The following is a 12,547-nucleotide window of genomic DNA, read 5'->3' on the forward strand; positions in this document are numbered from 1 at the left end:
GATCTTATCTATGCACAATCAGCTTGTAACACTCCAAAGAGAAAGGAAAACTTGAAATCGCATCATATGACCCCTTTAAATCTCTACACAGATTGCGCAACACCAGGCTGTAGCATCATTGCAGTGCATCCAGATTCTACACGATTCCTGGAGTTCAGCAGAACCTTCACCTGGGATCTGAAGGTTCTGTCAGGCAGGATGTTTCAACTGGACTTCCCATCTCCAGGAATGAGACAGATCAAGCCTTCAGAATCCTGTCCAGACAAACACACCTACACCATCATTACATACCAGCGCGCAGGACCAGCCAACATCGGCACGTTCTGTGGGAACGGTACCATCAGCCGTATCCAGGTCTTGTATAAAGGTCGAGTGGCTCTGGAGGTTCCCAAAGGGACAGACCTGAACCCATCTAACTTCAAAGTGTCCATGGGACCAGCAGCAACAGGTTAGAAGTAGTGATTTGCAACAAGAACATTTTAATCAGTGTTTAGTTTCTTACCTAATTTTATTTCTCGTTCTTTGCATCTCCAGCACTAGTTGAGGTGGACGTCAAGCTGCCCGGAGGACCGTCATCTGCTGATTTCTTCACACCAAATTACGCCACAGGCTACTACAATGAAGAAAAAATTAAGTGGAACTTTGCTGTTAAGCCTATGCACAATTTTACTGTTTACTTTCAACATTACACTCCACCAGAATGCCAAAAGAACATTGTTATGTGCGATTATGCACTGGGAGACAAGACTTCATTCACAAAGGCCCCAACAGACATTCAGCCGACTAATAAACAGGGAGATTTCAGCCTGACTCTGACCAATTGTGATGCAAAGAAAGGGGCGAATGTTCCTGGGCTTTCCTTGAACTTCAACGTGGAGGTGTTCAGGAGTGGGATTCCATGTAAGGAGAAATTAAGCATGTAGATTTGGTTGTGTGTCTGAAATCATATTGTTTTTGAGTTTGGGGCCTTTTTACGGTCAGTTTGGTACCTTGAACATGTCATGCTTCTGAGTTGCTGATAAATAACAGGCTGTTCATCTTCCTATTCCATTCAGATCTTTGCACTGTGGATCTCCGGAATGAGGAGGGATTGAGCCTGCAAATAGAAAATAAAAACCCAGAGTCGTACTGTGAAATGAGCTTGAACTCTTTGATACAGGAGAAAATAGTGGTTCCTGCTGGCACCAAAGCTGACCTGTCCTTCCTCGACTGCCCCGTGCAGGATCTGCAGCTGACAGCCACCAAAGTCATAGGTAACTATAACATAATGAAAAGGAAAAGCTTTAGACATGGAAAAATACTTGTTTAATCTGGCTTTGACTCACCAGATTGGTAAAATCAGACAGACTTCTCTTTTCTAAGACATTGAAACTGATGTGCTGACAGCTCTTCTGGCTATTTTTGTTTTGGGGTATGTACTGCAATGTGACTTGTGTTTTCATATTTAATTCAGTATCAAACGGGGTGTAGAATTGCAATTTGAATTTGAATGTGTGGAAGTAATTAAAATAAACTAAAATATAATCAAAATCAACAGCAATTTTTAATATGCTATGTATATATATATATAGGCCCTATATAATATTTACAAAGCCTTGAAGTTAGATCAAGTTTCAAATGTCATAAGTGTTTGTTTATATATTTGATCATTTTGAATAAATTCACTCTTGAAGACCTAAGTGGGAGATCACCAGTGTTATTTTAATGTAATTAATATACTATTATAGTTTTAATTAATATTTTGAATCAATTTTTATTTTTATATTTTCCATTTTCATTTTAGTTAAAGTTTTAGGACAGTGCGCTATCTGTTTTGAATATATTTGAATCACGATTCAGTAAATTCCTTTCTTGTCATTCCAATTCAACTTCCTGTGGAGTGTGGCCAGTTAAATTCAAACTGAACTCAAGAATGGAAAAGGGGCTAGTTCTTCAGAATTTTGCACTGTTCATTACAGGACATTTTTGGGGGAAAGTGTACCAGGGACTTTTTATTTATTTATTTATTTATTGGCTAGATAACGATTCAAAACTCCCCAAACTGACAATTTCAAAAAACCAAACTGTGGATGAATAATACTTTACAGAACAAATCCATTTGTCCAATAACAAATGACAAAACTATCAGTGTTCGTGCACGGCAGCCTTTGACGCTCTTGCAGACGTGATTTATATAGTCTTTAAATCTTGACAGAACCATTTTGAGATTCCTTCACCACATTATTTTGATTTGTTCATCTTTCTTCCCTTTCCTCCATTTAATTATAGACTGTTCGAGTGTGTCTGCCCGTGACGTCAGTGGGACACCCCTCACCATTCCCGCTCTGGATCCTAGTCTTCCTGTCCCCCTCCATCAGTTCACCTGGCTGCTCCGTGTGTGGGATCAAGGCACCGTGGATCTCATGTCTCCAAAAGGAAACCTGCACCAGTCTGTACCAGACAAGCAGTGTAATGAGAGAGTCTCGCTGGTCATCTCTGAGACCGAGGGCTCCAACATTGGCCTGTTTTGCTCTGCAGCTGAAGGCGCTATCCAAAAAATCCAAATCAAAGGGAATGTTTCCATTACTGTAATGCCTAACAATAAAAAAGACCTGAGCCAGGAGAAACAACCTTTCTTAAAATTCGGCATTAGTCCAGAGATCACTGGTAAGTAAACTACTAGTCAAAAGTTTGGAATTATTATTATTATTATTTTTTTTTTGGGAGGTTTTTGAAAGTCTCTTATGCTCACCAAGGCTACATTTATTTGTTTAAAAATACAGTAAAAACAGTAAAATTGTACAATATTATTACAATTTAAACTACTGGTTTTCTATTTAAATATATTTTAAAATGTAATTTATTTGTCTGATGCAAAGCTGAATTTCCAGCATAATTACTCCAGTCTTCAGTGTCACACGCTCCTTCAGAAATCACTCTCATATGCTGATTTGATGCTCAAGAAACATTTTTGATTATAATTATCAATGTTGAAAAACAGAGATAGATTTTTCAGGATTCTCTGATGAATAGAAAGTTCAAAAGAACAGCATTTATTTGAAATAGTAATCTACAATATTATTACAATTTAAACTACTGGTTTTCTATTTAAATATATTTTAAAATGTAATTTATTTGTCTGATGCAAAGCTGAATTTCCAGCATAATTACTCCAGTCTTCAGTGTCACACGATCCTTCAGAAATCTTTCTTATTATTATTATGTTGAAAACAGTTATGGTGCTAAACATGTTTGTAGAAACCATGAGATGTTTTACATTTTTCAAGATGCTTTTGATGAATAGAAAGTAAAGAACAAAGGTTTTACCCAACTGAGAGCTGAGAGTTTCATTGCAGTGTCTTTCTGTTTTCTTCACAGAAAATGTAATCTACACTGTATCTCCTCTCATTTCGGGACCCACGTACTTTGCGACACCAAACTGGCCAGACGACATGAACCCTTCCTCGTCCGCCTCATGGATCGTCTACGTTCCTCAAGAGTACAAGGCCGAGCTGCTGTTCTCCAATATCGTCAACCCCACATGTGACTCGGGTCACACCGAGGTCACAGTCGGACCACTGGACTCTCAAGGCCAAACGCAGTCCTGGAGAGAAGATCAGAGCTTCACCAGCCCCGTCGTCCAGCAGCAGAGCTTCTACCTGAACATGTCCAACTGCGAGCCCAAGAGCGGCCGCTTCGCTGTGCTCTCAAAGATCAGTCTGCAGAAGGAAACCAGTAAGCAAAAGGCTTTCATTTCAAATTCTGTCTTCATTTTTATGTTTGTTCATTGATCACAGTCTACATTGTTGTGTTAGTTTACAAGTATTACAATAAAAGATAATCATTCCTACTGTTTTTCTCTCTGTACAGAGAAGTTCCTGGGCATTATCTTGGCTGTAGTCGGGGTGCTGTTGTTGTTGGTAATCATCGCAATTATAGTTGTGTGCGTCATTCGAAAGTAAGTCTGAATTTTCTTTGGTATTTGTTGTCAAACTTTTTCATCCTGAATAATGTCTGAATAATGTTGGGCATAAAACATTTTTTTTTCTGAAACAAATGGATAATTGTGGCTGCTCCAAGTAGCAGCAGCCCTAAATCAGGCAATAAAATAACAATAAAATAAAATAAAATACATATTTAAAATGTAAACTGCATCATGCACACAGATAGTACAGTTAGATTACCAAATAAAATCATAAGCCAGATAGTTATGGCAATGTTCAGAATGGAATATAGCGATTTTTTTACTAGTTTTATTAATAGTATTAAACAACTTTTTTTTCCCCCTCTGAAATTAATTTGCATATTTTATACTGTTGCATATGCAACATTTCAAACCTGTTATTGGTAACTAAAACCATTGAAAAATGTCATTGCTTGAAATATAATTAGGAAAAACTTTTCTTACATTTCTAATTATTATTTAGTTTAACTTGAATATTAAAATAACTAAAAATGGTATGAAAATGTATAAAAGCTATATATATAAAATATATATAAAAATGACAAAAACACATAACAAAGTTACTAAAACAGTAACCGAATTAAATAAATTCAAAAGGGGGAAAATATTACAAATATTTAAGAAAAAAGTATAATAGTGTATAAATGATTCTAAAATAACACTGTTTTAAATATTGTCAAATGACATCACTGTGTGCCATGTTTAATTCAGTGCATTCCTGGCAATAATTACAGTTCTTTTGCTTTTTCATCCGATTTTGTGCAAATGGAGAGAACTTTTGGCAATCAGATGAAATAGTGAGTTGAAAAAGATGTTTTGGCACAGATGTACTACATATCTAAGTATTAAATGCATGCAAAAAATAGTATATATACTACATACTGTAACAGTAGTTTAGTAGTATGCTATTCTGAACAAAGCTGAATTAAGTTTGAGAATTTTGCCATTGCTTCTTGATATATTATGAATAATTTTGCAGATATTCGGACCTTTTCCACTGACAAACATAAATCTAGAATTAAAACATGTAGCCTCGAACTTAAAGTTCACTCCTGATTGTGTAATTTTAGGAATAAATAACATTTTGAAACTATTTTCTTCTCTTTTAGAAGGAAAAACAAACCAAAAGCCAACAGATCCTCCATCTATATACCCCGAGGGAAACCTGTCCTCCCAGGTAACGCCGGCTTCCCAAAATCCAGAGCAGACAATGAGTCCCACGTCTATGCCTCGATCGACGACCCCACCATGTACGGACATCTTCTGGACAAGAACCAACCTGCAGAGGTTGACAGTGGAGCCTGGAGCAATGGACATCAGGTGGACGCGTACCGTCCGTTCACAGGCCCCACGGACTCCATCCCAGCAGCTACGGATTTGTCTGCTGAATATTCGCTGGACACAAGAGAAGGAGATGCATTTCAGCCTTTCCTAAACCCAACCACCACCTTTAACCTCCCGAGGCCTCGCTCGCCGCTCATATCGCAGGGAAGCTTAGGATTCGAAGATCGTAGGATGATAGCTAATGCGCTGAACACTTTCAAGAGTGGCGGGGATATAAATCCCATTCGTCTGTCTGCTGATGAATCCAGACTACAACCTCAAATGGATTCGGACTCTGATTCTTATCCTGAGCCAGAATACGAGGAAGCCATGTGAGGATGAGGATATAATTAAATGGCTGCTCGCTAAAAACTGTGTCAGATTTTATTGGGAGAGCAGAAAAGCCATAAGCTGCAAGCCTGCGCATGTGTGCACAATGTTTTTTTTGTAAAGCTTTGAACTAATGCAAAAAGGACACGCTCTCTCTCGCCGCTCTAGTGGTCATGTGTGTATCTTGCATTTATATTTTATTAAAAATGGGGTTTTAAAGATTTTTTTATGGGCTTTTAGCCTGAATGTACAGAAATAACGCTCTTGTTGGAGCCGTTTGAGAGCTGAATCCCTTGGTGGAAGTGTTCCGTGACTTTATCTATTGGATATTTGATTTGTTTTAACAGTGATTATCTCCAGGCTACAGGTTTCATATGTGTTTATTCAATTCTGTACGTTTACTTCATGCATTCTTAAAATAAATTCTCAGGTATTTTAATAGATGTTCCCCTCTGTTCAGAATATATTAGGAATGAAGACAATCACACAGGTCAGAATCAGATGCAGAGTTTTCACATTTTCTGCAATGGCTTTGAAGAAAATTCAGAAGAACTCTGTGGAATAGATGTTAAGATGCATGGTATTTTACATGGCAAAATTAGGGATGCAGCAATATAGAAATTCTTATTATTTTCATGTCATGCCCGATAATAAAATCAGTTGTTTTAAAGGCTAGATTTAAATTAAAATTTAATATTTAATATTCACTTTATATATTAATACAATTCTGTTTGATACTAATAAATTATTTTCATGTCATGCTCAATAACCAATAAATGTTGATATCAATGATTTATTGATACTCAATAAATAAAAAAATAAAAAACTACAAATCAGTCATTAAAGTCTAAAACTAAAGCTAAGCATCACAGCATTATAATGTACTGTTTGAAAAAGTAATATTAATTTTGATATTACAACTGTGTTTATGCCCTTAAGTGAGTGATAGATGATAGCAGAGGCAATCTACATGTAAAAATAGGCAGAAATGAGAGTGACCGATAACGTTGAACCTTTCATATCAGCCGATAAGTGATATTGTGCATCCTTAGGTACAACCCCAATTCCAGAAACGTTTTATGAAATGCCATAAATCAATATGATGTTATTTGTTAATTCTCTTTAACCTTTATTTAATTGACTAAAGTACAAAGAAAAAAAATAATGTGTTTTCACTGGCCAACTAAATTTTTTGTAAATGTAAACACATTTTAATTTTAATGGCTGCAACACACTCCAAAAAAAGTTGGGTCAGAGGCATGTTTACCACTGTCACATCACCTTTCCTTTTAATTTTAACACCTTTCCCTGTTTAATTGTTTGGGAATTGAGGATACTAATTGTTACAGTTTTGCCAGCAATATTTTTGTCCAATCTTGCATGATACAAGACTTCAGATGCTCAGCAGTCTGTGATCGTCGTTTTCTGATTCTCTTTTTCATGACTGGTCATACATGTTCAATAGGAGACGGATCTATATTGCCCGTTTTATAAAAATACAAAATAAAAAATTCCAAATAAATGTAAAAAATGTAAATATTTTGTAATTTTTATTATTATTTTTAATATGTCTATATAGCTCTTATTAATTTTGTTTCAGTTTTAGTTATTTTAGTACACGTTAAACTAAATTATGCTTTAGCATCAAATTGCTTAAATAAAATCATAATTTTTAAATATTTTATTTAAATTCAGGTTTATTTTATTTAAAATAATGAAAATGTATTTTTTTAAATTGTTTTAGTTTTAATTTTTAAATTTAAACTGCCCTGATATATGAGGCCCATATGCACAAATCAGCCAATCACAACAGAGGCCATTTACATATATTTTACAATAGCAAAATAGCTTGTTTAATTGTAAGAAAGTCAGAAAGTAGGTTGAAAATTATCATCAAAAAATTAATTATGATTGTTTTTGGTGCAAGAAACCTTGATTAACATTATAAGTGTATTTAAGGGAAAATTATATATAAAATAATAAAAAAGTGAAGAACTTAGATATAAAACCTACATTGCTAGTTTTACTTGATCTTAGTGCTGCGTTCGACACTATAGATCATGACATACTCATAGATCGATTCTAAGCATCACAGCATTATAATGTACTGTTTGAAAAAGTAATATTAATTTTGATATTACAACTGTGTTTATGCCCTTAAGTGAGTGATAGATGATAGCAGAGGCAATCTACATGTAAAAATAGGCAGAAATGAGAGTGACCGATAACGTTGAACCTTTCATATCAGCCGATAAGTGATATTGTGCATCCTTAGGTACAACCCCAATTCCAGAAACGTTTTATGAAATGCCATAAATCAATATGATGTTATTTGTTAATTCTCTTTAACCTTTATTTAATTGACTAAAGTACAAAGAAAAAAAATAATGTGTTTTCACTGGCCAACTAAATTTTTTGTAAATGTAAACACATTTTAATTTTAATGGCTGCAACACACTCCAAAAAAAGTTGGGTCAGAGGCATGTTTACCACTGTCACATCACCTTTCCTTTTAATTTTAACACCTTTCCCTGTTTAATTGTTTGGGAATTGAGGATACTAATTGTTACAGTTTTGCCAGCAATATTTTTGTCCAATCTTGCATGATACAAGACTTCAGATGCTCAGCAGTCTGTGATCGTCGTTTTCTGATTCTCTTTTTCATGACTGGTCATACATGTTCAATAGGAGACGGATCTGGACTGATCTAGCACATTCACTCAGTGTCTACAAACCACACTGTTGTAGCACATGCCGAATGAGACCTGGCATTGTCTTGATTTAACAACCATGGACTTCCCATGAAAGATGTCATCTTGATGGCAGTATATGTCTCTGTTCAATTCCAGAATATGCCTCCATGTCAATGGTACCTTCACACACATATTCTAGTCACCCATGCAGTTTGCTCTGCTGCACCCATAAACCATGACAGATCTGCCACTGATGAAAGTCTGGATGCTCCCTTTGGTCTTTGGGACTGAGAAGTCGACGTCCATTTTTTCCCAGAAACCAGTTGAAATGTGGACTCGAATGTGGAGATGAGCTCTGGCCCAGAGAACCCTGTGGCATCACTGCATCGAACTGATGTTTAGCTTTCTCCTACAGTAACAGAGAGTCAAGTTGCATTTATTCATGCAGTGGCAGACTGTGTTAAGTGACAGCGGTTTTCTGAAGTACTCCTGAGCCCATGTGGCTATATTTAACCCTGCAGCATGATGGCTCACTCACATTTAACTGAGGTTTCCTGCCTTGCCCTACACAGACTGAGATTTCTCTGGATTCCCTGAATCTTTTCACAATATTATTTATGGTAGTTGGTGAAACCTAAATTCTTTACGATTTTGCATTGAGAGAAATGTGATTTTTGATGACTTTTGTGATTTTTGACTCTCATGAAATTTGGCACAAAGTGATGAGCCATGATCCAGCTTTGCTGGCAAAGACTGAGATGCTCCTTTTATACCCAAACATGCACTCATCTATTACCAATTCACCTGCTTAATGTGAACTGTTTCAAAAGAGTTTAATTTGGATATTCTCGAACCTTTCCACTTTTATTTTGCCTCTGTCCAAACTTTTTTGTAGTGTGTTGCAGCCATCAAAAGCAAAATTTGTTTATATTTACAAAATACATTTAAGTTGGTCAGTGAAAACTTTGGAAATCTTTTCCAAATTAAATAAAAGTTTAAGAGAATTAACAAATCACAGATTCTTGATTTTATTGCATTTTACAAAACCTCCCAACTTTTCTGGTGTTGGGGTTGTAAAATGTTATAAATGGAGCTGGCAATTCAAAACTCAATGGCAGGTGAAAGTATAATCAAATTAGTCAAAATATAATAAATGAATATGTAATGAGCATTTCAATTCTGCAGAAATCTGCTGAATACAAGCATATTTTTGATAAACACTTTATTGAGATAAAAATATATGTTCAGGTTATATCAGGCAAGACATTTAGTTTGTTAGAAGATAAACAAGTAACTAAACTAGCAATCTGAGATAATCATCGTTCAATTGGAATCATCGTTTATCAAGTGGCTGGAATTCTTTGTAAAAATAATCTTTAATCTTAAAGGAATCGTTCACCTAAAAATGAAAAACTGCTTCAAAATAAATGAAATGAAAAAGATATAGATGAGTTTGTTTCTTCATCAGAACAGATTTGGAGTAATTTAGCATTACTTCACTTGCTCACCAATGGATCCTCTGCAGTGAATGGGTGCCGTCAGAATGAGAGTCCAAACAGCTGATAAAAACATAATGGTAATCCAGAAGTAATCCACACGACTCCAGTCCATAATTTACCGACTTGTGAAGTAAAAAAAAAAAAGTGCATATTTGTAAGAAATAAATACATCAATAAATTGATTTAATTGCAAACCATTGCTTCCGGTGAAAAAATGAGTGCTCTATCCGTAATATTGCATTCCTCAGTGAAAAAGTCTTCTTCTCTGAATCAGGAGAGAAATATGTAAAGATCAAGCAGCATTTAGCGAAACCCGTCCAAAACAACTCTAATCAAATATGTTGGTTTGTTTTTAATGTGGGAGGACAACAGGGGATGGACTTTTTCACTGGAGGTATCATTATTATGGATTATGTATTTTAGCCAGAAGCAACAGTTTGAAGTTAAAACATCTTAATGATGGATTTGTTTCTTACAAACACACAGCTTTTACCTTCACAACAATTTAATTGATGGACTGGAGTCCAGTGTGGATTATTATTGTGATGTTTGGATGGCTTGAGGGTCAGTACATTTTCATTTTTGTGTGAACGGCTTCTTTAATGTGTTTGTTTAGTTTGTGTTTTTGGCTAGATCTTATGGAGACTGTCCAGAAATGAACTAGACTTGTCTTTTATTACAGCGTTCAGTTTTTGATTATAGATCAGCTTTGGTATCTGAACATTTTTATGGAGTAAAATGACAATCTTTGTTCTCCTCAAAAGAAAAATATACAATTACGGAGCAAAAACAATGCAAGTAGGATTGTGCAATGAAAAGGACAGCTAAGGCCAAGCAAACGCGATGATCTCAGGCGATGTTGAACTCGCAGACGGACGCTCTCTCCTCGCGACAGTTCTCATCCAGCCACTTCCCGCCGGAAGAGCCGGAGAGTACGGCGCAGTTCTCCGCGCTGCTGCCGTCGGGCTGCGGGAGCTTCCAGTTCTTGTAGCGAATATTTGAGCCGGCCTGGTCCATCCACACGCCCTCCGTCTGCATGTCATTGATGCCCAGCCAGATTTCAGCGTCCGGTCCGATGCTCTGGCGCATGTAATCGTAGAGTCGTGTGTTTTCGTCAGAAGACAGCGGAGTGCTAAGGATCGCCCTTGCCGATGCAGTCTTCACTGGCCGTGTGGTAGCGCTTCTTCACGATGTCCACCAGAAAACACTTACCAGAGATCTTCGTGCCTCTCAGACAGACTAGTGGACAATAAAGACACTTGTTTAGCTTTCTTTAAATGCCTCATACAATGTACAACAGCATTTTTGTTTTCTTTTTAAAATAAAAAAGTGTAATGTATGCTAAGCAGGGTTATTTTAGTATTATTGACTCATACATCAAACACTGGACAACATCTGACTCAATGTTCTCCAGGGAAAACACAAGCTGTAAAAAGCATCAAAAGCGACATGTGGAGTCCATGTGTCTTATGTAAGGGAGAAACTCTAATCCAAACAATACGCCACAGTCTGCAGAACAACGTTTTATTTTTTTTCTGAGCTCAAGGGCCAGACAGAATCCCAACTTCTTTTTTTTGGAGTCAAATAAACTAGGATAGATATTGTCTAGATGCTTCACTAATGTCTTTATCAGAGCATGTCTTTATGCAGGTGGATTTAAGGCGTAATGGGGAAACTCAGTGAAGTTCTCACCAGTCTGCAGGGCCTGCTGCTCCTTTAGAAGATTCAGTTCCACCACAATGTCATTGATCTGCTGTTGCAGGTCCTCCAAAGCAGCGCTGACTCGAGTATCTGAGTCTTAGAGAATAGATTTTAGGATGAAGTAAATCAAACATGTTTTCAGACCATTAAGATGTAATTTATACTGATTAAAATATTACTGTAATGAGAGAATCACAATTGAGAACACTGTTTACTGAGAATGGGATTGACAAAAAATAAAAATAATAATAATAAAATGTAAAATGTATGGATGCATTACAAAAGTTTGTTTTCTTAATGCAATATATCTGTAAAAAAAGGGCACAATGTACTGTATTAATATTAAGGAATTTTCCATATTTATTATTATTATTATTTACAGGTGTTTTACCTGTATTTTCAACTGAGCACTTCATTGGCTTGTGTTTTAGGGTTAACAGAAACATTACCAAATAATAATAATAATACTAAGTCCAGGCAGATTTTTTTTTACTGTGTATACATTCAGTATTGATTATTATATAACGTGCAACTTGAGAATCAATTGTATTAAACTGATTGAAATTGAAAATGAGCTATTTTAAGATAAAAAAAAACCCACACAAATGTATTAAACATATCACTGCTTACGGAGTAGGAAACTTCAAACTGAGTCCACTTTTCTTCAAACATCAACAATGATGCTCTGCAACTGAACTTTCTCAACTTCTAGAATTCACACAAAGCTGCTTTCAACTTGAATAAATGATGGAACTCAAGACAAAAATTAGCAAAAATCATCCTGCCTCACCTTTTTTAGCGTTGGGCTTCTTTTTGGGAGTGTTCTGCTGGTGTGAGGTGTGTGTGAGGAGCAGCAGGACTCCCAGCAGAAGACAACCATCTCTGAGTCTCGTGGTGAAGTCTGGAGAATGAGGAGAGATCTCTGCTTCTCAGCTCCGCTCACAGAGGAAAACTGCTGTAATAAGAACCTGCTACGTTTGTTCTTCATCCTGAGCAGAGCGGAGGAGTGACGTCCTCATACACCACACACACACTCTCACTCACACACACACACACAC

The 12,547-nt window shown here is 36.3% G+C and overlaps 1 protein-coding gene and 1 pseudogene across 3 annotated transcripts in view; one reads left to right on the forward strand and one right to left on the reverse strand.

Annotated features, from left to right (window-relative positions):
* LOC107670014 (CUB domain-containing protein 1-like) overlaps positions 1–6,039 on the forward strand; it is a 12,122-nt gene extending 6,083 nt beyond the window's left edge. For 2 of the 3 annotated variants that reach the window (XM_016462480.1, XM_016462482.1), the window contains exons 3-9: positions 92–448; positions 535–900; positions 1,056–1,253; positions 2,269–2,646; positions 3,358–3,714; positions 3,850–3,937; positions 5,053–6,039. In XM_016462480.1, coding sequence (XP_016317966.1) covers positions 92–448; positions 535–900; positions 1,056–1,253; positions 2,269–2,646; positions 3,358–3,714; positions 3,850–3,937; positions 5,053–5,602 — 2,294 coding nt within the window. In that variant the 3' untranslated portion in view covers positions 5,603–6,039. Of the gene's footprint in view, positions 1–75; positions 449–534; positions 901–1,055; positions 1,254–2,268; positions 2,647–3,357; positions 3,715–3,849; positions 3,938–5,052 lie in introns of all 3 variants that reach the window. The other variant, XM_016462481.1, reaches the window with a different exon arrangement.
* A 4,342-nt stretch (positions 6,040–10,381) lies between these two features.
* LOC107669937 (tetranectin-like) overlaps positions 10,382–12,547 on the reverse strand; it is a 6,560-nt pseudogene continuing 4,394 nt past the window's right edge.

The sequence above is a fragment of the Sinocyclocheilus anshuiensis genome, unplaced genomic scaffold, assembly GCF_001515605.1.
Source record: "Sinocyclocheilus anshuiensis isolate Anshui unplaced genomic scaffold, SAMN03320099.WGS_v1.1 scaffold160, whole genome shotgun sequence".
NCBI classification, from domain to species: domain Eukaryota; kingdom Metazoa; phylum Chordata; class Actinopteri; order Cypriniformes; family Cyprinidae; genus Sinocyclocheilus; species Sinocyclocheilus anshuiensis.